This window comes from Nansenia antarctica (assembly GCF_963989245.1).
Source record: "Nansenia antarctica genome assembly, chromosome: 4".
Classification (NCBI taxonomy): Eukaryota; Metazoa; Chordata; class Actinopteri; order Argentiniformes; family Microstomatidae; genus Nansenia; species Nansenia antarctica.
The window spans coordinates 28,067,478-28,090,231 of record NC_137689.1 but is presented as its reverse complement, the minus strand read 5'-3'; the positions used below and the strand labels follow the sequence as shown (position 1 = coordinate 28,090,231).

The 22,754-nt window shown below is 45.2% G+C and overlaps 1 protein-coding gene across 1 annotated transcript in view; it reads right to left on the bottom strand.

The window, feature by feature from the left end:
• LOC308155946 (transcriptional regulator ATRX-like) overlaps positions 1-22,754 on the bottom strand; it is a gene marked incomplete at its 5' end in the record, with an annotated part of 41,929 nt that overhangs the window by 7,264 nt on the left and 11,911 nt on the right. The window contains 18 exons of the mRNA XM_080529310.1: positions 136-255; positions 658-801; positions 2,594-2,788; positions 3,390-3,567; positions 4,272-4,380; positions 6,854-6,954; positions 8,829-8,985; positions 9,196-9,332; positions 9,809-9,870; positions 10,661-10,782; positions 11,499-11,616; positions 14,171-14,346; positions 14,628-14,765; positions 15,756-15,933; positions 16,195-16,338; positions 17,971-18,080; positions 18,954-19,098; positions 22,484-22,660. Of these exons, the coding sequence (XP_080385436.1) occupies positions 136-255; positions 658-801; positions 2,594-2,788; positions 3,390-3,567; positions 4,272-4,380; positions 6,854-6,954; positions 8,829-8,985; positions 9,196-9,332; positions 9,809-9,870; positions 10,661-10,782; positions 11,499-11,616; positions 14,171-14,346; positions 14,628-14,765; positions 15,756-15,933; positions 16,195-16,338; positions 17,971-18,080; positions 18,954-19,098; positions 22,484-22,660 (2,511 nt within the window). The remainder of the gene's footprint in view (positions 1-135; positions 256-657; positions 802-2,593; positions 2,789-3,389; positions 3,568-4,271; positions 4,381-6,853; positions 6,955-8,828; positions 8,986-9,195; positions 9,333-9,808; positions 9,871-10,660; positions 10,783-11,498; positions 11,617-14,170; positions 14,347-14,627; positions 14,766-15,755; positions 15,934-16,194; positions 16,339-17,970; positions 18,081-18,953; positions 19,099-22,483; positions 22,661-22,754) is intronic.

Genomic DNA, 22,754 nt, shown 5'->3' with positions numbered 1-22,754 from the left:
CAGGATGTCAGACAGACAGGATGTCAGACAGGCAGGATGTCAGACAGACAGGATGTCAGACAGACAGGACGTCAGACAGACAGGACGACAGACAGACAGGATGTCAGACAGACAGGTGTGAGACGGGCCTGGTACCTTCAGCTGCTCGTTGGTCTTCTTGTAGAGGCTGGAGACGCTGACAGGCAGGCGTGGGGTGGGGGCGGGGGCTGCGCCACTGCTCACACTGGTGGACTGCTTGTTCAAGAAGAAGGCGCCCTGTGTAGTCAAAGAGACAGATGTCAACCGCCTGTCCTTTATATCAAGTCACTCTGCCCACTACCTCGCTCTCTCGACAAGGTGCTCAACTGAGGACAAACTGAGTTCTTGGGAGAACAATGGAACTACATACAAACAAGCTTCTTTATTGTTGAAACCAACATCAGCCTGTAGCCACAATCTAACCAAGGATGTGTCACTAGCACTGTTCTGAACCACAGGGGTTTGTGTAAGGGTGTGTGTGTGTGTGTGTGTGGGTGTAAGAGTGTGTGTGTGTGTGTGTGTGTGTGTGTGTGTGTGTGTGTGTGTGTGTGTGTGTGTGTAAGGGTGTGTGTGTGTGTGTGTGTGTGTGTGTAAGGGTGTGTGTGTGTTTGTGTGTGTGTGTGTGTGTGGTGTCTCTACCTCAGCCTCGTACTCAGCCCAGGCAGCTCTGCGGTCGGCCTCGCTCAGCTCCTCGTCCTGCTTGTGGTCCAGCAGGGTGTCGTGCTCGTGGTAACACACAATCTGCTCCTTACAGCTCTGCAGCAGCTGGGCCAGGACCATGTCCTGAGAGAGAGGGACACACAGGGTTAACTCCTCCATACTGTCAACAGGGTTCCCACACCTTCTGAAACATCAGATGTACAAATCAAGCACCTTTCAAGGACAACCACATCAGACAGGCCAACACCCTCCCAACATTGAAACAGGCCCTCAAAACCCACCTCTTCAAGCTCGCCTTCACCAGTTAACCCTCTCCCCCTCCCCTCCCCATGTGTCCCCAGCACTACCTCAATTAGGCCCCTATACTTTCTTCTATTTACCTTTTGTTTCTTTTCATTATTACTACTCAATCTTTTCAGTTTGTAAAGCGTCTTTGAGTGTCTAGAAAAGCGCTATATAAGTCTAATGTATTATTATTATTATTATTATTTATGGTTTAGCATCTTGCCTGAGACAAAAGACAAGTTGAGATTATGATACTGTGTTAGCACAGGCGGCTAACAGGCGTCACTCAGAGCCAACACAAGTCACCAAACCTGCGTCCCCTGGCCAAGTTAGGTGACCATCATCGGGATATCCTGTGTTCACCAGTGTTATGTCACCCGATAGCTTGCAATTCCATGGCGTGGTTGGGAGGTATTTTCAACTTGAGGACTGAGTTGATCATCTGGACTGGGGTACAGCAGCTGAGTAGTGGTTTCTATCAAATAGTAAGAAAGTGAATTCTCTTTACTTGCATATTGTTGAGCAATAGTGTACCTAAATGTTCCCAGATTGAGGAGGGGTGTATCCTGTTTTTGTGATATCGTGGAGTCAAGGTCGTAGGGGGCGGAAGAGGGCGAGAGAAGTTTGATCTATTTAAACATGTCTGAGTACTCGTGGGGGGCTCTGTTCCTTGTTCTAAACCATTATTACAATAAAGGACATTGCAAAGCTGCTTGACTTGGGTTTCCTGTGCTCATTCTAAATGTCATATCTACATAAGAATCCAAGGGTGCAAACTGGTGATGGCCCAAAAAGGTGACACTTTTTGCACAAAGACAATTATCAATGTGTGGATACAATTTTTGTTGATGGGGGGGTTAGCGGTAGCGCTAGCACTAGTAGATGGATAGCGCTAGCACTAGCGGTGGTAGATGGATAGCGCTAGCACTAGCGGTGGTAGATGGATAGCGCTAGCACTAGCGGTGGTAGATGGATAGCGCTAGCACTAGCGGTGGTAGATGGATAGCGCTAGCACTAGCGGTGGTAGATGGATAGCGCTAGCACTAGCGGTGGTAGATGGATAGCGCCAGCACTAGCGGTGGTAGATGGATAGCGCTAGCACTAGCAGTGGTAGATGGATAGCGCTAGCACTAGCGGTGGTAGATGGATAGCGCTAGCACTAGCGGTGGTAGATGGATAGCGCTAGCACTAGCGGTGGTAGATGGATAGCGCTAGCACTAGCGGTGGTAGATGGATAGCGCTAGCACTAGCTGTGGTAGATGGATAGCGCTAGCACTAACAGGGCTTACAATGATGTGAGTGTAAGTAGCGGCGGCCCTAACCATAACACTCGCAAAATTAAGTTGAAAACAAGTTGTTTACTGTGACTGTCCTCCACACTGTCTAGAATTGTTCCTAGCTGCATGAAGCTAAAAAAGTTATTTCGACAGCATTGGAGTTTAGCAGACAGGAAGATGTTAGCTCGCGCATCATGTGAATTGGATGAGACGTCGACCCCCCCCACCAAATCTATCTTTTTTGCAGATCTACACGATTCACGTGGATGAGCTATTTTGAGGTAAAAACAGCTAATTTAGCAGAAATGTGACAAGTTTGCACCCCTGAGAATGTGTTAAATCAACAACATCACCGTAGGCATCACTGGGGTGGTTCTCTTGCTCTTCTTCTCTGGGTTGGGGTCATCGAGCAGGTCCGGCTCAAACAGGTAGAGCTCCGTCAGCTCAAACAAGGTGAAGTGCCTCTCTATCTGCTGCTGGTCCACCACGCGGAACGACAGGGACTGCTTGGCCACCTGCCGGTCGTAGATCTTCTCCTCCATGGTGCCCTGGCAACACAACCGCCAACTCAATCTACAGACTTTCAAGACTCTGCTTAAAACGCACGACTGCCGCGAACTAGGCTACTGAGATGTTCCTGATGTGTTACAGTATGAATGTCTGTCTTTAAATGTGTGCGGTTATGAATATTAGAGATCCTCCATGTTTATTTTGTTGTCCTTACCCGTCTGTGTTTCCATATTCCATCATGTTTTCTCTGTTTTAGAGTCCGCGCCCAGGGCGCCCTAAACCAGTGTAGTTTGGTGCGTGTTTAAATAAATTGACTATGATTATGACTAATATCAGAAATGTCTACAGACATGAAATGTGTCTGACTAAATGGTAAATGGACTGACTTACATAGCGCCATATTCCAAAGTGCTTTACAACGGCCTCTCATTCACCCATTCACCCACCAATGGCGGCAAGCTACCATGCAAGGCGCCAGCCGGCTCACTGGGAGCAATTTGGGGTTCGGCGTCTTGCACCAAGGACACTTCGACATGCGGCCAGCCGGGGCTCGAAACGCCGATCAGCCGTGAACCTTTGCGACCCACTACAATGACAACAGGAGGTACCGTATTGTAGACGGTTATGTGTCATAATTACCTGAGCTAGAAACCGGTAGACGAACACCGACTTCAGCTGGCCGAAGCGGTAGACCCTGAAGACGCTCTGGATGTCGTAGGAGGGGTTCCAGGACGCATCAAAGATGACCACCCTGTTAGCCGCCACCAGGTTGATCCCCAGCGACCCGGCTTTCGTCGAGATGAGGAACAAGCGGCCCCTGAGAGACAAAGTGGGGTTAAGAACCGTTAAGAATCGTCCCCCTCCACACCCCCTCCCGTTGCCTCAGGTCTGACGACCAAACCACCCTCAAGACCACCAGGACCAAGCTCCGGACCTGGGGTGATAGGGCCTTTTCAGCCCAGCCCTGTCCCTCTGGAACGCCCTCCCCAACCACATCAGACAGGCCAACACCCTCCCAACATTTAAACAGACCCTCAAAACCCACCTCTTCAAGCTCGCCTTCACCAGTTAACCCTCTCCCCCTCTCCTTCCCATGTGTCCCCAGCACTACCTTAATAAGGCCCCTATACTTTCTTCTATTTACCTTTTGTTTCTTTATTATTACTACTCGATCTTTTCCGTTTGTAAAGCGTCTTTGAGTGTCTAGAAAAGTGCTATATAAGTCTAAAGTATTATTATTATTATTATTATTATTATTAAGAAGCAACACAACTGGTGGGTATTCCATCAACGCTGCTCAGGGAAAATCCAGGCTTCTTTTTGATCAGTCTCACACAGCAGATGTTTCAAGTGTACAGCACGCTGTAGGACAGTGAAAACATCCTGTAGCTCCTCCTCAAAACACTAGATGAAAGGTCATTGAATCGCAGACCAAAAAAACAGACCACACTTATTTTCTGGTTGAGGTTTGGCACAGTGAAATCTTGAGTTGACGGGACCGACAGTCCGACAGTGACGTACCGGTCGTTGGCGGGCTCGTTGAACTCCTCGGCCCATTTCTGCCTCAGCGTGGCGCTGGAGGAGCCGTCCAGACGGTAATAGTCTGAGTTCCTGATCCAGCTGCCCTTCCCTACAGGTGGAGACATGGAACACATGACTACATGACTAAGTAACAACTCTACCTCTGCTTATCTTATTGCAGGATACAGAGTAGATTGTCTTACAAAGACACCTAGATTTAGATTTAGTAATCAAAAAATTATAATATGATATGATGTATAGATATGATATGAACGATATGATGTATAGATATGATAAATATGATTGATTTGATATGATCACTTTTCAAAAAATGCCGGTCGAGAGAGGATGCTGGCGTTGCTTGTTCGCCGCCCGAAATCTAGGTGCAATTGCAGTATACAGAGTAGATTGTCCTACAAAGACACTTAGATTTAGGTTTAGTCATCTAAAAATGTATTAGACCCCTATACCAGGGTTTCCGTTAACCGGTAATTCCCGGACTTTGTCCGGTAAAAGTTGTTGAAGTCCGACAAATTGAAAACTCGTCGGACATAAATGTCCGGTGAAAATAATTCCCTCTAAGCACAATTTGAATACAATTCGCTAAAGTTCACATTCTGATTCCTTCTATTTTTAAAAAGACGAATATATAGGCTATGTATTTATTTTATTATGATATGATTTGACACCGGCATGATGATGACTCCTAATGTGTAGGCTGCCTATGCGAAACAGCGGTTGTTTCCGGTGTGCGCTATAACTCGTGCACAATCGAGTCGAGGCAGAGAGGAGGATAGCGATGTTTCTCTCTGTGATAGTGTGATTATGCAAGCCTTTTCTGAAAGGGATGAGAACCCGATTGTTTCAGCTTCTCCCAGGGAGAAAGTGGTAGAGTTACCATCCTCCCCGAGTCCTACCATACCATCCGCTGACAGCCTATCTCTGCCTGTAACCGGCGAGCGATTGCGTGTCGCTCAAGTAGCTGATCAGTCATTAAACAAATGTTTTTTACATGCAGCTAGTGAGGAATCTGAAATAGGGGGCAACGTAGTTTATTTCCTTAACGATGGGATATTAATGCGTAAATGGTCTCCTCCTAATGCAAATGGTTGTGAGTGGAATACTGTAAAACAAGTGGTTGTGCCTGTGGGTTATAGACAACAGGTGTTATCTGTAGCACATGAGAGCCAGTGGTCAGGACATTTAGGTATAACTAAAACTTATCAGCTGATATTGAAACATTTCTTTTGGCCCGGACTGAAGGCGGATGTTGCCAAGCACTGCCGCTGTTGCCATACTTGTCAGATGGCGGGTAAGCCTAATCAATCCATTCCACCCGCACCATTGCATCCCATTCCTGCTATAGGGGAGCCATTTGAACGTGTAATAATTGATTGTGTTGGACCTTTGCCTAGGACTAAAAGTGGAAGTCAGTATTTGCTTACTATTATGTTCCGTTGCGTAACATATCAGCCAGCTCAGTGGTGAAAGCTTTAACAACGTTTTTTTCCACATTCGGTCTTCCTCTTGTTATACAATCTGACCAGGGCACTAACTTTCAGTCTAAGCTTTTCAAACAAGCCCTAAGAACGTTAGGGGTACGATGTCACGCCAGAAGCCTACATGCTTGCACTGTTCAATAAAATGTTATACATCTAGACATTGTGGTATTTCTTTATATACGTATCCCAGCCTGCCTATTGTTTCTCAATAAACAGTTATGTTCTCCTCATTGTCATACTCCCGAGTCCGATTAAGTATGATTTGACAGGCAGCTAAACGAAATGCCTTCCCAACCAGCGAGACCTGGTTATAGAAATGACGTTGTTTTATTGATAAAAAAAAAGGGTAAAACTGGAAAGAGAAAATAGAAAACTCACATTAATCCCAAACAATTTAACAAACTTCAGTTAACGTAATGTGGAGTCCGTTCATTGATCGATGCTGTCTGTTCAGTTCCCAGTGAGGCGCCCGTTCAGCGCTGGACATAATGGCATAGCGCGCATGCGAATCATGTTATATTATTATATATTATATAGCTCGCATCTAATCGTATCGGATGAGAAATAGACATTAAATGGCATATATAGGCCGCTACACAACAGTAATCACCGCGACAAACAGCTATATTAGATTTTTTTTTTTATTATTATTATTTTTTTAAATATTTTAATATGATGACCGGAATATATCACGTTTGTCCGGTAAATCGAAATCTTCCCGGACACGATGTCCGGCGGCAATTTTTTCTAACGGAAACCCTGCCCTATACTTTCTTTTATCTATTTTTTTGTTTATTTTTATTTTACTACTCAATCTTTGAGTGTCTAGAAAAGCGCTATATAAGTCTAATAAGTATTATTATTATTACATGATGAAACATCTCTGGGACACTGAACCATGGTTTTGTCACACCGGTCGTCAGAACATTTCGACAGCAGAAAGGCGACAGTACCTTTGTATGGGGAGGGCTGTCGGGTGATCTTGGCTTTGTATGGGGAGGGCTGTCAGTACCTTTGTATGGGGAGGGCTGTCGGGTGATCAGTACCTTTGTATGGGGAGGGCTGTCGGGTGATCAGTACCTTTGTATGGGGAGGGCTGTCGGGTGATCTTGGCTTTGTTAGCGAGTTCCAAGAAATCTTCGATCAAGTCTAATGAGATCAAGGACTGGCTGAACACCAACCTGAGGAGACACACAATGGAACATAAAAGAAACGCAATGGACCTATCGCTAAGCCACACCCCCTTTGACAACTTGTGACTGAATGACATTCAATGACTTACAATGAGTGACAATGTTTTTTTAAAGATGACAAGAATATTTTGTCTAGAAGCTTTTCACCATCAGATATTAGCGAGTTGTTTGTCCGAGTTTTCCTGCCTGTAGTGACTTTTGCTAGTAAGGCAGCAGGACCAGACAACATCCCTGCCGAGGCACTGAAGGCAGACATAGACACCTCGGTAGAGATGCTACACCCCCTGTTCGAGAAGATCTGGGAGGAAGAGGAAGGGCCAACAGATTGGAAAGAAGGCTACTTGGTCAAAATACCTAAGAAAGGAGACCTCAGCCAATGCCACAACTACAGAGGAATCATGCTTTTATCAGTGCCAGGAAAAATCTTCAACAGAATCCTCCTCGAACGAATAAAGAAAGCGGTGGATCCGCAGCTAAGAGACCAGCAGGCAGGCTTCCGGCCCAATAGATCATGTGTGGACCAGATTGCAACCCTCCGAATCATAGTCGAGCAACCATTGGAATGGAACTCTCCACTATACATCAACTTTGTAGACTACGAGAAGGCATTTGACAGTCTCTACAGAAACACCCTCTGGAAATTGCTTCGACACTACGGCATACCAGAAAAGCTTGTCAACATCATGAGGAACTCCTATGAAGGAATGACCTGCAGAGTCATACACAGCGGGCAGCTCACACGAAGCTTCCAAGTGAAGACCGGAGTAAGGCAAGGCGGTATACTGTCCCCCTTCCTCTTCCTCCTGGCCATCGACTGGATATTGAAGACCACAACGGCACAGAGGAGAAACGGGATCCAGTGGACACTCACAACACAACTGGACGACCTAGACTTCGCAGACGACCTTGCCACAAACAACGAAGACCCAGTAAACCTGGAGGGAACAGCACTCGAGGAAGTAGAATCCTTCACCTACCTAGGTAGCATCATAGACAAGAAGGGTGGCACGGAGGCAGATGTCAGGAGGCAGATGTCAGAGCAAGAATCAGCAAGGCAAGGGCCTCATACATCCAACTAAAGAACATCTGGAGCTCCAAGGTAATCAGTCAGTGGACAAAGATCAGACTCTTCAAATCCAACATCAAGCCAGTACTCCTATACGGATCAGAGACGTGGAGGACAACCAAGATCACAATGACTAGAGTGCAGTCATTCATCAACAGATGCCTGAGGCGGATCCTGAACATCCACTGGCCAGATACCATCAGTAACAACGATCTCTGGCAGAGAACGGGCGAACAACCAGTGGAAGAACAAATCAAGAGAAGAAGGTGGGGATGGATCGGCCACACACTACGCAAACCAAACACCAGCACCACCAGACAGGCCCTTAGATGGAACCCCCAAGGCAAAAGGAAGAGAGGCCGGCCCAAGAACACCTGGCGCAGGGACTTGGAGACAGACATCACACAGAGTGGACTGACATGGAAACAGCTGGAAAGCAAAGCACAGGACAGAGGACCCTGGCGAACTGTTGTCGACGGCCTATGCTCCTCCAAAAGGAGCGATAGGCGTAAGTAAGTAAGTGACTTTTGCTGTGATATGATTGGAAAATTTCTATTTTGGGGCGTGGCTTAGCGATAGGTCAATTCTGTCTGTCAGCATAACTTCATCTCTCACACAAGACACCCACACCCACCCACACACAGAGACTAGACACACAGTAGACTTACACTTTGTCCCCCAGTTCCTCGGCCAATCGAACCCACCCACCCACCCACCCCCCCCCCCACACACACACACACACACACACACACACACACACACACACAGACAGAGACTAGACACACAGTAGACTTACACTTTGTCCCCCAGTTCCTCTGCCAATCGAAGAATCTCAAAGAGAAGCACAATCTTTCCGGAGTGTTCCAGGATGTTGGCGTCAGAGTTGGTCAATTGGTCCTTAAACCAGTCTGCAGCTGGACTGTCAGCCCTCACACTGCCACTGGCTCTCACAGCTGAACGCAGAGCAAACACCACATCACATTCTTCCCTTCTTCCCACATTATTTGTTCGCGTTCGTTCAAATATCATGGTCATAACCGGATGATAACATCACATAACAATGCTTTAGAGAGGCTGCGTCGTTCAAAAACAAAGCAGACGGCGAATCCAGGTCGACTAGAATCGCAGCTGCGAATAAAAGACGACAGAAGAAACGGCCCTACCTTCTAGCGCTGGGTTGGGCCGTACGTCTCCTTTCACATTGACGCCCTTTGATTGGTTGTCCCACACGACCAACACCTCTGAGTCACTGTCCGGGTCGTCAGGATCCAACACTTTCTCTCTGTCGTTTCTCTCTTTCCTATGTGGAACATGAAGAATGAGTAGCGAGAGGCACGCATCTCAAATGACCGACATGATGTTTACAGATCAACATTATGGGCTGTACAGGGCTGTGACTGAGTCAATATGAACCGTTTACATCCCTACTTACATACTACTTACTTTAGAAATCGTTAGCCTCGTAGCATAATTGCCTAAGTCAGATTTTGGCCAGATTGAGATATCTGCCTAACTCTACTCTCCCAACACTGCTGATTCACTGTGCATTATTGCCTATGCCGTCAGCCTATCAGAATGCTTGTTACATTCCAAAATCACCATCTGCCCAAGTCATCTCTTTGACATTTGGCATTTTGACACTACATACAAAGATGGCTCGGCTGACCACAAGTGAAGTATGACTTTTATGTCGATTATGCTATGAGGCTAACGATATGTCAATCAAATGCTAGCGCTGTAGGAGTCTGGCCAGTGCTGGTGCCACTACCAACCCACCTGGTCATGGGGTGTTTGGTCCCGGACGACTCCGCTGTTCCCAAGGCTTTGGCCAGCAGACCCTGAAAAGAAGTGTTAGGGGACACTGGTTGGGAAATGTCAGGTGCGATACCAGTAACTATGTAATTTTTTGGGGGGGGTTATATTATTTTTCAGATTTGATCTTTTTTGTAGTATTCTGTTGTGGGATATAATTGATTCTTAATAGATTTAGTAGAACTTATAAAGCACAAAGAGTTTAGATCAATTGTCTCCAAAGAGGCCTTTTATTAAGCCAAGTTACAGAGAAATGAGCAGACCAATAAGCAAGAAGCAATAGACCAAAAGCAAAAAGCCCCCAACGATGGGTGGGACTCATATTTAACTGTCCTTGGTCATGAGGTCACTATTCTTGGGAACCAACCAATCATATTATACAAATCTGTGATTACACAAGTTATGGGCCCTGTCCACAGTCAGAATTATTCACTGCGCCACAGATCTTGGTCCATCCCTTACAGGAAGAAAATGGGCCTTCCTTGAGTGCTAGATTCACCAATATGTAAAGAGACTTCAATCCTCAGTATAAAATTATATGAAACCACAACAATTCTTTTTTGCTTCTCTTCTTTCTCGCCTGAATTTCTTATCATGACTTATGACTCGTTATCATTAACGGCTACATTTGTGTATCGCATTCGTGACGACGAGCGATCCACTTTGAATTGCAAAAGCGTAGAGCGGCATCATCTACCAAGAATTGGACTGGACGACGCCTTAGGATCCGCGCCGAAGCGGCGACCTCACCCGTGGTTTTTCCTGGCAGGGAAATATCAACACCATACTTTAGGTTGTTCAGACATTGACTTTCACCTTGTTTCCTTTGCTGATGTAGTTGAGCTGCAGACACCAGGGATGCGTCCAGACTCGACTGAGGATCTGGAAGTCCTTGAAGAGGCCGGTGACCGCCCTGCCCCGCCCTTTCTCCCCCGCACCTACAGTCACGCCACTGATTTCAGGACAACATTCTCAAATGTTCCATACATCTCCTTTTCACAACCCCTCTGATGTTCAACAGACAGACGTATAGATTTTCCAAAGACAGTGTTCAAGTAAATCAGAACTGATGTCCGCAAGAATAATCAACAGGACAGCCAATCGATTAATCCTAACATCTAGAAAGGCATGCTATAAGGTATATTGTACTATTGATTGTTGGGAGGATATTCGAAACGATTCGACATCCCATTCTTTCCAGGGTTCCCACACCTTCTGAAACATCAAATTCAAGCACCTTTCAAGGACTTTCAAGACTCAATTCCCTCAAATTCAAGGACCCAATATGGCATAGTTTGAGACAGATCTAGATAGAGAATTTATATAATAGGAACTATCCGCTCACAGACAACAATTAAAAAGAGAGGCTTGAATGTGTGAACACTAGATGGTCTCTTGCCTTCTCTACCACAGCACAGCAAAAACAAATATTGTGAAATATTTGTAAAGTTAAGCAATACAGAGACTTATTTACTAGTTGACGAGCTAAGTAAAACATTTTTGAATATAGATTTTTTTTTTTTGAGAGAGAGAGAGGGGAATTCAAGCACGTTCAATAATTTCAAGGACCCGTGGGTACCCTGTCTTTTAAAAACTAACCGTCTGCTTGTTACACAACAACATAGAGGAAGTTAGTTTGAGCCTGAGGTCTCACCAGTGAAGTTGTCCAGGTAGTAGCGGTACAGCTGGTACTGCAGAGGCGTCACTCTCACCGCCAGCACGTACTCGTGTTTAGGGGGCAGGAACTTGGTCAAGGCGGAGTAGTCTCTTCTCTGAGAATGAACCAAAACACGTTGTGACCACTAGCGACTGGGAGAGGCCATTTAGAGGCAATCTAGAATTTAAACAAGTGGCTTGCCCTGTAAATTGCAGAAGCATAGAGCGGGGTTCTGATGGGGCGAAACAGATGAACTTATCTCAACTAATCTCATGAGGCACTTAAATGTATATACAGTGGGGAGAACAAGTATTTGATACACTGCTGATTTTGCAGGTTTTCCCACTTAGAAAGAATGTAGAGGTCTGTAATTTTTTATCATAGGTACACTTCAACTGTGAGAGACGGAATCTAAAACAAAAATCCAGAAAATCACATTGTATGACTTTTAAATAATTAATTTGCATTTTATTGTATGAAATAAGTATTTGATCACCTACCAACCAGTAATAATTCCGGCTCTCACAGACCTGTTAGTTTTTCTTTAAGAAGCCCTCCTATTCTCCACTCATTACTTGTATTAACTGGACCTGTTTGAACTCGTTACCTTTATAAAAGACACCTCTCCACACACTCAATCAATCAGACCCCAACCTCTCCACAATGGGCAAGACCAAAGAGCTTTCTAAGGACATCAGGGACAAAATTGTAGACCTGCACAAGGCTGGGATGGGCTACAGGACAATAGGGAAGCAGCTTGGTGAGAAGGCAACAACTGTTGGCGCAATTATTAGAAAATGGAAGAAATTTAAGATGACGGTCAATCTCCCTCGGTCTGGGGCTCCATGCAAGATCTCACCTCGTGGGGCATCAATGATCATAAGAAAGGTGAGGGATCAGCCCAGAACTACACGGCAGGACCTGGTCAATGACCTGAAGAGAGCTGGGACCACAGTCTCAAAGAAAACTATCAGTAATACATTGTGTTACATCAGTAACACACAATACAGGGATTAAAATCCTGTAGCGCACGCAAGGTCCCCCTGCTCAAGCCAGCGCATGTCCAGGCCCGTCTGAGGTTTGCCAATGATCATCTGGATGATCCAGAGGAGGAATGGGAGAAGGTCATGTGGTCTGATGAGACCAAAATAGAGCTTTTTGGCATAAACTCCACTCGCCGTGTTTGGAGGAAGAACCCCAAGAACACCATCCCAACCGTGAAGCATGGAGGTGGAAACATCATTCTTTGGGGATGCTTTTCTGCAAAGGGGACAGGACGAATGCACCGTATTCAGGGGAGGATGGATGGGGCCAAGTATCGCGAGATCTTGGCCAATAACCTCCTTCCCTCAGTAAGAGCATTGAAGATGGGTCGTGGCTGGGTCTTCCAGCATGACAACGACCCGAAACACACAGCCAGGGCAACTAAGGAGTGGCTCCGTAAGAAGCATCTCAAGGTCCTGGAGTGGCCTAGCCAGTCTCCAGACCTGAACCCAATAGAAAATCTTAGGAGGGAGCTGAAAGTCTGTGTTGCCCAGCGACAGCCCCGAAACCTGAAGGATCTGGAGAAGATCTGTATGGAGGAGTGGGCCCAAATTCCTGCTGCAGTGTGTGCAAACCTGGTCAAGAACTATAGGAAACGTCTGATCTCTGTAATTGCAAACAAAGGTTTCTTTACCAAATATTAAGTTCTGTTTTTCTGATGTATCAAATACTTATTTCATGCAATAAAATGTAAATTAATTACTTTAAAATCATACAATTTGATTTTCTGGATTTTTTTTTTTGATTCTGTCTCTCACAGTTGAAGTGTACCTATGATAAAAATTACAGACCTCTACATTCTTTCTAAGTGGAAAAACATGCAAAATCAGCAGTGTATCAAATACTTGTTCTCCCCACTGTATATATATACTGTATATAATATATGTTACGGTACATGTGGGAAAACGGTTTATGTCGGCATTTCCGGCAGCATAAAACGTCGACTTGGTACATGCTGGCATGTCTAACCCTAACACCTAACCCTAACCCTACCTTTCCCACATGTACCGTATTCCCACATGTACCATAACATATACATTTATACAGTACAGTACAATATATATATATATATATATATAAACTCCTCAAAAAACATTCAGAAACGTTATTTCGGTCGATTATTCCTCCCCTTTAATAATACCAATTGATATTGGATTTTATATCGTTGGAAAGCCTGATTACCAACAGAAGAATATTGCAGGGGATTTTGCCCCCCCAAAATTGGCCCCCTACCCACACGTTTAGCTGTGTTGCTCATTCCACGAATGCATGATCCTTACAAGTTGTACCTCGTTGTAAAGGTGACTAATCAGGCTTTCCCAAAAATACAATACCAATTGGTATTATTAAAGGGGAGGAATAATCGTTTCAGAACATTCTTTGAGGAGTTTATATATAATTTAAAAGTCTATGTATGTACCAATCCCAGATCCCCCCCCCCCCCATTAAATGAGGGCGGAGGGGGAATGTTTTTTTGGGGTGTGTGTTTTTTTACTGAACACCAATTATCGAATTGCATGCTTTACGTTACCGATGCCATGAAGACTGGGTGATATTTAAATTCCTGGTATTCTCAAACAAAATTAATAATACCTTGAAACTCAAAGACACATATGGAGTCTGACCTGTATACATCCTGCCAACATCCCATGGAGGACGTGAGCGCGGTTCTTCATGATCTTCACGTCTCTGGGGGTGGAGTCAGCGCACTGGCCATTCTGGATGGGGTTGATGAAGCGGTTCCGGAACTCCTTGACCGAGCCCAGAAGGTTCTCCTTGATGAAGTTGACCATGCAGTGATCTGAGAGAACACCACAACGTTACAATCACACAGTCAGGCCGACAACCCCCGTAGCCCAGATTAGACCACGAGCTGTCATATTAAATATGTAATATTTTAATATATATATATAAGACTAGAAATGTACCAACCCGAAAAGAGTAGGTGGGGTTAGGTTCCTTTCAGAACATCAGAAGGTTTGCATAAACATAAACATATACATATACATGCACATGCACACGCACATAAACATACACATCTAACTATCTACATAGGATATTCCAGAGTTTTCAGACTCTTACACTCGTTGAGGTTGTTCTGCAGCGGCGTGCCCGTCAGCGCCACCCTGCGCCTGGTCTTGATGGCGCTCATCGCCTTGGAGATGTTGGAGGCCTCGTTCCTCAGGATGTGGCCCTCGTCGCAGATCACAAAATCGGGACCTGGAACACACAACTAGAAGCTGCTACGGGTATATACACTCACAGGCCACTTCATTAAGTACACCTTTTCAACTGCTCGTGTAGGCAAATCTAATCTAATCAGCCAATCACGTGGCAGCGAGTGAGTGTATTTAGGCATGTAGACATGGTCAAGACGATCTGCTGAAGTTCAAACCAGCATCAGAATGGGAAAGAAAGGTGATTTAAGTGAGTATTTCAGAAAGTGCTGGTCTACTGGGATTTTCCCGCACAACCATCTCTAGGGGTAACAGAGAATGGTCAGAAAAAGAGAAAATATCCAGTGAGCGGCAGTTCTCTGGGCGAAAATGATGGTGGTGGTGGTGGTGTAATGGTGTGGGGGATATTTTCTTGGCACAAATCTGCAGCAATTGTGTGATGCTATAATGTCAATATAGACCAAAATCTCAGAGGAATGTTTCCAGCACCTTGTTGAATCTATGCCACGAAGAATTAAGGCAGTTCTGAAGGCAAAAGAGGGGGGGGTCCAACCCGGTACTAGCAAGGTGTGCCTAATTAAGTGGCCGGTGAGTGGATATTACAATTGGTTCAATACCTAAAAGATGGAGGATTAAACTGGTGTGCAACTCATTTTACATGCAACTCATTTTACGTTCTGTGTAGAGCAGTGGTTCTCAAACCTCTCCCCGGGGACCCCCAAACCTCTCCCCGGGGACCCCCAAACCTCTCCCCGGGGACCCCCAGCCGCTCCACACATGATCTGTTCCACCACCAGCACACCTGATTCAACTCCTCAAGTACAAATGCTTTGTGGCGCAGGAGGTAGGTAACCCTAACCCTAGCCGCGGCTGGCCACATGTCGAAGTATCCTTGGGCAAGACATTGAACCCCAAATTGCTCCCAGTGAGCGGGCCGGCACCAGTGAGAGGCCGTTGTAAAGCGCTTTGGATAAAGGCGCTGTACAAGTGCAGTACATTTGGAAGGTGTTCTGGTACTGTGTAGGGGACGTACCTGGGTCGACCAGTGTGCTGTGGAAGGTGTTCTGGTACTGCCGGTTGGTGATCTTGTGTCCCGTAGCGTAGTTCCGGTACATCTCGTAGCCCATGATCATCACACCTCCCTCCTTCTGCCACTTCTGCAGGGCCACATACCGCTCCGGAGGCCGCTTGATGGTGGCCAACTCTGTCACCTACAATGTGTGTGTGTGTGTGTGTGTGTGTGTGTGTGTGTGTATAGAGGAGAGAGAGAAGGGGAGGGAGGGAGAGAGATAGGAACAGACAGAAGAAAAGACAGAGAGAGGAGGAGCGGGAGAAGGAAAGACAGAAGGCGTCATCGAAAGGAAGGCGTCAAAGGCTTCCGAATCAAATATCGCCACGTCAACCGTACTCTCTCGACAACGTCTGAATGAGTTTCTAGAACCAAAATAAAAAAGAGGAATGTCTTAGCTTACCTTTACTTTGTCGTCGCCTACGTCAGCCTGCCACTTGTCAAACTCGTTGACCCAGTTGAGGATGGTGTTGAGCGGACACACGACCAGGGCGGTCCGGAACTTCAGGCACTTGGACTGAAGCATGGTGTGAAGGAGCGTTACCACCTAGGGTAAAAACACAATGGTTGAGTGCTCTCAGTCAAGAAAGAGACCCACTTGGACCCAAAGGAAGCAATGTTTAACAGTATATCCAGGGGTGCAGATAACTGGTGCGCCAGTGCGCATGCGTCGCCAAAATGCATGCTGCGCGGCAGATCAGCGGCATGAACGCGCTCTTGCGCACCAACAGCTGGGACCGCTGGGAGAGGAATTGACTTCCTCAAAACTCCTACTGCTGACTGCTGACTGCCCGTTAATACCAATACCATATCCTTTCATGACCACAATGTACCCACCGACGACGACCACGGCGACTCCCCTCACGAAAACATTCGGAAAGTATCGTAACTTGTACTTTCATTCCGCGTATCGCGCATCGCACGGTTATCACGCCGACACGTGAAAATTCAGTCCCGAACGACTCGTCGCTAAAAGGAAAAACAACACCAAGGGACTTCACGTTTCTTTTCTCTGAAGCTTTCAAACGTTCAGACGTTTGTTTTACAGCTTCCTTATCGCACCTAGACCCCTGACCCAGGGAATATGGTTTGGAATTCTATTAGAAGAAAAAAAAAAAGACTTTTGCACTGTTGCACAATCAAAATAATGAGCTATTTAAAGTGATAGCCTGCCCTACAACATCCTCTACCATGGTTGAAATTGAGGACAGTATTAACAACAGTCAAGAGAGCAGTGATGATGATGATTAAGCTTGTAGCATAAGTAAATGCTTAGGCAGTAACTTTTTGTTGAAAAGTTGATTTCAGTGTTTACAGAACAGAGCAGTGCTTAAAGAGATATCAGTTGATTTCATTGTATTTAAAGAACAGACATTCAGTTAGTGCTTAAAGAGATGTCAGTTGATTTCATTGTGTTTAAAGGAGTCTGACAGACTTTCATGCTTAAAGAGCAGTCATTTGATTTTGCATTTGTTTCTTTTGTTTTGCACACAATCATTTGTTCGTTCATCTTTATTTATGAATAAATGTCGTTTTGCTAATATAAGTTATCCATGTATCCCTTTTTTATCCATCCTGTGGGACGGGTCGTGACTCGCGAGCTCGGGGAGCACCAAGCAGCATCCCTAGGTGCTCCTCTGAGCACGGGCCCCAAAAAGTTATGTGCACCCCTGAGTATATCCTAGTTCTGGGCTGTTGTCAGCCATGGGTGGGGTCATTTGACCCCCTGTGAGTAAAAACAAATCTTTGCACTCAGGACGCATTTCAGGACGCTCCTTTCATGACTTTTCCTAGATATGTGCGTTCTACCACCCAGTATCCTTACATTTTCAAAATCACATCAGGATAAGCTAATTGAAAGCCGTTCTGCCGTTTTTTCTCTGTAGGAAGCAGGCTAATTTATAAGCGGCCAACTAGTGGTCGTTGTGTGTAAACAGCAGCTTCGCATTGTAAAGAGGGGGTACCGAGGCGGCTCTTTTAGTAAGTAAAAAAGGCACGGCTAGTATATCCTAGTTTTGGGCTGTTAACAAATGATAGACGACATGTTTTCTTATCCTGAGCAGAGCGGAGGTACACTTCAGCTAATGTATACAATATATATATATATATATATAATATAACTGAAGTTTAAACAAAAAGTAAAAGAACATGACACATTATGACTCTCTCCTCCTCGCACCTGCAGTGTCTTCCCGAGGCCCATGCAGTGGGCCAGGATGCAGCCCGATCCTGGTGAGGAGTTGGCCTTCTTCACAGACTCACAACAACAGTCCCACATAAATTGCACACCTGTAAGAGAGTGGAATACAGTTGAATCTAACAGCTGAAATAATACTATAACCGCCAAAGAACTGTTTTGATTGCATATGATACACTTGTATAAACATGTTACTGTGATTCACTGGGTGTTTGAGCCAATGCTGATTCTCACAGTTTTTTTTGGGGGGGGGGTTGCGCTGTATGGTTGGTCTCATCTCCAGACCTGTGCTTGGCTTAACACGGACATTGGCGTCAGTCTTGCATTGATGACAGTGGGAAATGTGGGGCGATGCTTGGACCTGGGGTTAGGATTCCACCCTGCTGTGGTCTGGGGTGGTCCAGTGGTCTGGTACCATGGCCTGGGGTGGTCCAGTGGTCTAGCACCGTGGTCTACAGTGCACACATTATGCCCATGTCGGAATGGGTTCTAATCCGGCCCGTGCCCTGCTGACATGCCCTCTCTCCCTTCTTCTCCTTACTTTCCTGTCTGTCTTCACTGTATCTGTCCAATACAATGAAAAATATGAGTGGGACTACCCACTCATATCTGTGCATTATTACATCTCTGTCAAGATGTAATAATTCTCAATAATTTATCGGTTATATCTGGATTGTCCGGATTGGACGGCGTCTGGGTCCGGGTCCGGACCGCAGTCCGCCTATTATAGTGACCTCTGATCTATATTATTATTACTATTATTATCATTATTATCATTATCATTTTTATGACTTGTTGTTGTAAAAGTGTTTTATTAGCTTATTATCTTCATTCACTTTATTGTAGCTGTTGTTGAGAGCTGCTCTGCCCAAGGCGTTTGGTTGCATGATGTACTTGTGTTCAATGTCATAACAAACTAAAACAAGTTGCGTGTGTGAAAGTGGAATGAGGAGAGAGAGACTGACCGTCCACCTGGTGAGGCTTGAGGCGGGTCACCAGGTTCCTGTGCACCTGGATCAGAGGCTCCTTGGTGCTCTCGTCCTGGTCCAGGACCAGCTTGGTGGTGATGGGACAGACCACCTGGGACACCTCGTCCTCTATGACAATCACCTACAACAACAACAAACAACAACTGAGCTCAGCAGGTAGAGCCGGTGTCTAATGATCGCAAGGTTGGCAGATCGGCGGTTCAAGCCCCGGCTGGCCACACGTCGAAGTGTCCTTGGGCAAGACACTGAACCCCCAAATTGCTCCCAATGAGCGGGCTGGCGCCTTGCATGGAAGCTTGTTGCCATTGGTGTGTGAATGTGTGTGTGAATGGGTGAATGAGAGGCCGTTGTAAAGCGCTTTGGAATAAGGCACTATATAAGTCAGTCCATTTACCATTTAAACAATATTGTACATATTGAATTGGATTACATTGAATATGAGTCCTCTGAAGCGGTCAAAATAAGCTCTGTCCCTGTTCTGTTGGGGTGCTTTCTGATACTGCGTTGACATGGATGTTACAAAAGTGCAATCAATAAAACTACAGAAAAGTATTGAGACAGGGCGTCACTTCTTGAAGTCAAATACAGTCTGACATATCTGACAGAGAAAGGCGACTATGACAGGACGCCAGGTCAGTGTGTTGAGCAATATATACAGCAGCTCTCAGGTAACTCTGGGCCAGGTGTGTGTGTGTGTGTGTGTGTGTGTGTGTGTGTGTGTGTGTGTGTGTGTGTGTGTGTGTGTACGGTGCCTCTCTCAGGTAACTCTGGGCCAGGTGTGTGTGTGTGTGTGTGTGTGTGTATAGTAGCTCTCTCAGGGTCGGGTGAGGTGTGTGTGTGTGTGTGGGTGTGTGTGTGTGTGTGTGTGTGTGTGTGTGTGTGTGTGTGTGGTACCTCTCTCAAGTAACTCTGGGCCAAGTGTGTGTGTGTGTGTGTGTGTGTGTGTGTGTGTGTGTGTATGTGTGTGTATGTGTGTGTGTGTACGGTACCTCTCTCAGGTAACTCTGGGCCAGGTGTGTGTGAGTGTGTGTGTGTGTGTGTACGGTACCTCTCTCAGGTAACTCTGGGCCAGGTGTGTGTGTGTGTGTGTGTGTGTGTGTGTGTGTGTGTGTGTGTGTACGGTACCTCTCTCAGGTAACTCTGGGCCAGGTGTGTGTGTGTGTGTGTGTGTGTGTGTGTGTAGCAGGGCTTAAAGTGGGAAAAAATCCTGTGCCTGAAACTTTTTCTTGGGGAGGGGGGTCACAGTTTGAGATATTGGGAGAGCGGGTACAGAAGACAGCTTCTTGTCTCAATGTTTAAATGCATTAATACTATTTTATAGTCAATACAAAATATATGTCTCAATGTTAAAATGCATTAATACTTTAAATGAATGTGCAACAATACTATGTGCAATATGACAACCCTTGTGTACATAAGGTTCAGATATAGGAAAAGTTAGGATATTTATAGCATAGCATAGAGTACAGCACAGTGTTTTATTGTATAGTATAGTAGTATAGTAGATAGTGTACATAGCCTTTATTTATGTAAACCAGCTCTTTTCCCTTTTTTATTTTACCCTTGGCCCTCGTGTTTTTAGTCTTTTTCCAAGCACCAGGGGAGCCCCCCCTCCTAAATTTCGTTGTATGGTACCAGTACTGTATTACAGTTTTTCTCAATTGCTAAAACACATTTCACAAAACTTTCCTCCATTTTCCAAAAACTCTAAACACAACACACTTTTCTAAAGCTACATAAGCAAAACCACACCTTCTCTCTTCAAAACTCACTCAAACCCTACCCCTAATCCTAACCCTAACCTTACTGTAACCCTAGCACCTAACCCTAACCCTAGTTTTCCCACATGTATGATAGTCATGCATAAAAATAAATCTGCGCTCCCTGTCTAACGTTATATCTAACATTACATATTTTACATTACAGTAAGGCTGATTTTGCACGATAGTCATGCATTTTTAGATATCTATTTCCCCCCTTTAAATGGCATATGATGTCCGAAATTTTACTAAAGTTCAGCCGCGAAGTTGTTGCACTGTTGTCCTATCGAGTTTTACGTAAATAAAGGTTTGAAAAATGTTACCGTATTCCCACATGTACCGTAACATGTACAATACTGTACTGTATCACAACTCAATGCAAACACTACAGAGGATCCATTACACACAACAATATTCACTGAAAACAATGTTCAGGGTGTGATGTTTTTTTATTTATTTATGGAACTATACCACACACACACACACACACACACACACACACACACACACACACACCACAATCATTTGCAACAAGTGTCTTACATTTTGAGTCGTTATGTTTAATGAATGAAGCCAGGTGTGTTCATTGTGTTAAAATGTTGCTGACTGTGGCAAGCATTTTGCATCACATGAGCTTTAATTTGAGAATTTGACATTTTGAGCAGAGTTTTTTGCAACTTGTGTTTTAGCAAGACAAAATGTGTTTAGATTTATGAGAAAAGGAGGATTGTGTTTTGTGAATTGTGTCTTCATGTGAAATGTGTTTATGGTTTTGGCAAATGGGAGCTAGTTTTATTAAATGTGTTTAGAGAACTGGTCATTTGGTTTAGAGAATTGGCTTTTGTGTTTTAGCAATTGGGAAAAACTAATGACAATAAAGACCATTCATTCATTCATTCATAATACTGTTTTATACTTAATAATAAAAAAAAAAAATAGATGTCTTTAAAAGGCCAAACTGATTGCATCACTTATTAAGCCACTATCACTATAACAATACAGAATAAAATATATACATGTCTTTAAAAGAACAAACTGATTACTTATTAAGCCACTATCACTTATATTCTCCTTCTTGGCACCACGTCCCATAAGGCTTCCCGTCACTACTCAGGGTTTTTCCTGGCTCAAAATGAGGCGGAGGTGGTACCAGTGGTGTTTGACATCGGGGGAGACCCATGAGGCAGGGTTGTCTGGGGGTCCTTAAACGAGCATCAAACACTTAATTTCTTGCATTCTGGTGAATTGATATGCACCAATTTGTGCCCTTTCGCCATCAATTTATGGTGGAAATGTCATTATATATGTAAAGGAAAAAACTATATTCAGGCACCAGATGGCCATTCAAAATATAATGTAATATAATGCAATATAGGGCTCTCAGGCATTCTGTACTTTCAAATATGTATTCTCCTTGAGCAGTCAACATCAACTATCAGCTGTTTCGCTAGCAAACACGAAAGCTAAGTTATTTGTGAAACAGCGCCCCCGCCACCACGTCGGCGCAATGCCGCAATTGCATTTTATTTTATTTGTTTTATTCTCCCGCGCCGGAAATCCGGCACTGTGCCGGAGTACTTTAAGCCCTGGTGTAGGGTACCTCTCTCAGGTAACTATGGGCCAGGTGTGTGTGTGTGTGTGTGTGTGTGTGTGTGTAGGGTACCTCTCTCAGGTAACTCTAGGCCAGGTGTGTGTGTGTGTGTGTGTGCGTGTGCGTGTGTGTGTGTGTGTGTGTGTGTAGGGTACCTCTCTCAGGTCTTCTCTCTGCTGCTCTCTCTCGGCCAGGCGTTTGCGTCTCTCCTCCTCCTCCTTCAGGGCTCTCTGAGTCTCCGAGCGGAGATGCTCATTGTCCAGGATCCGCCGGATCTTCTTGCGGCCCTTGGGCGTGCCTTTGAGGTCGCCTCCTTCCTCATTTCCATCCTCCTGTTTACAGAGAGAGAGAGAGAGAGAGAGAGAGAGAGAGAGAGAGAGAGAGAGAGAGAGAGAGAGCTCCTTCGGTCACCAGCACGACGTGCAA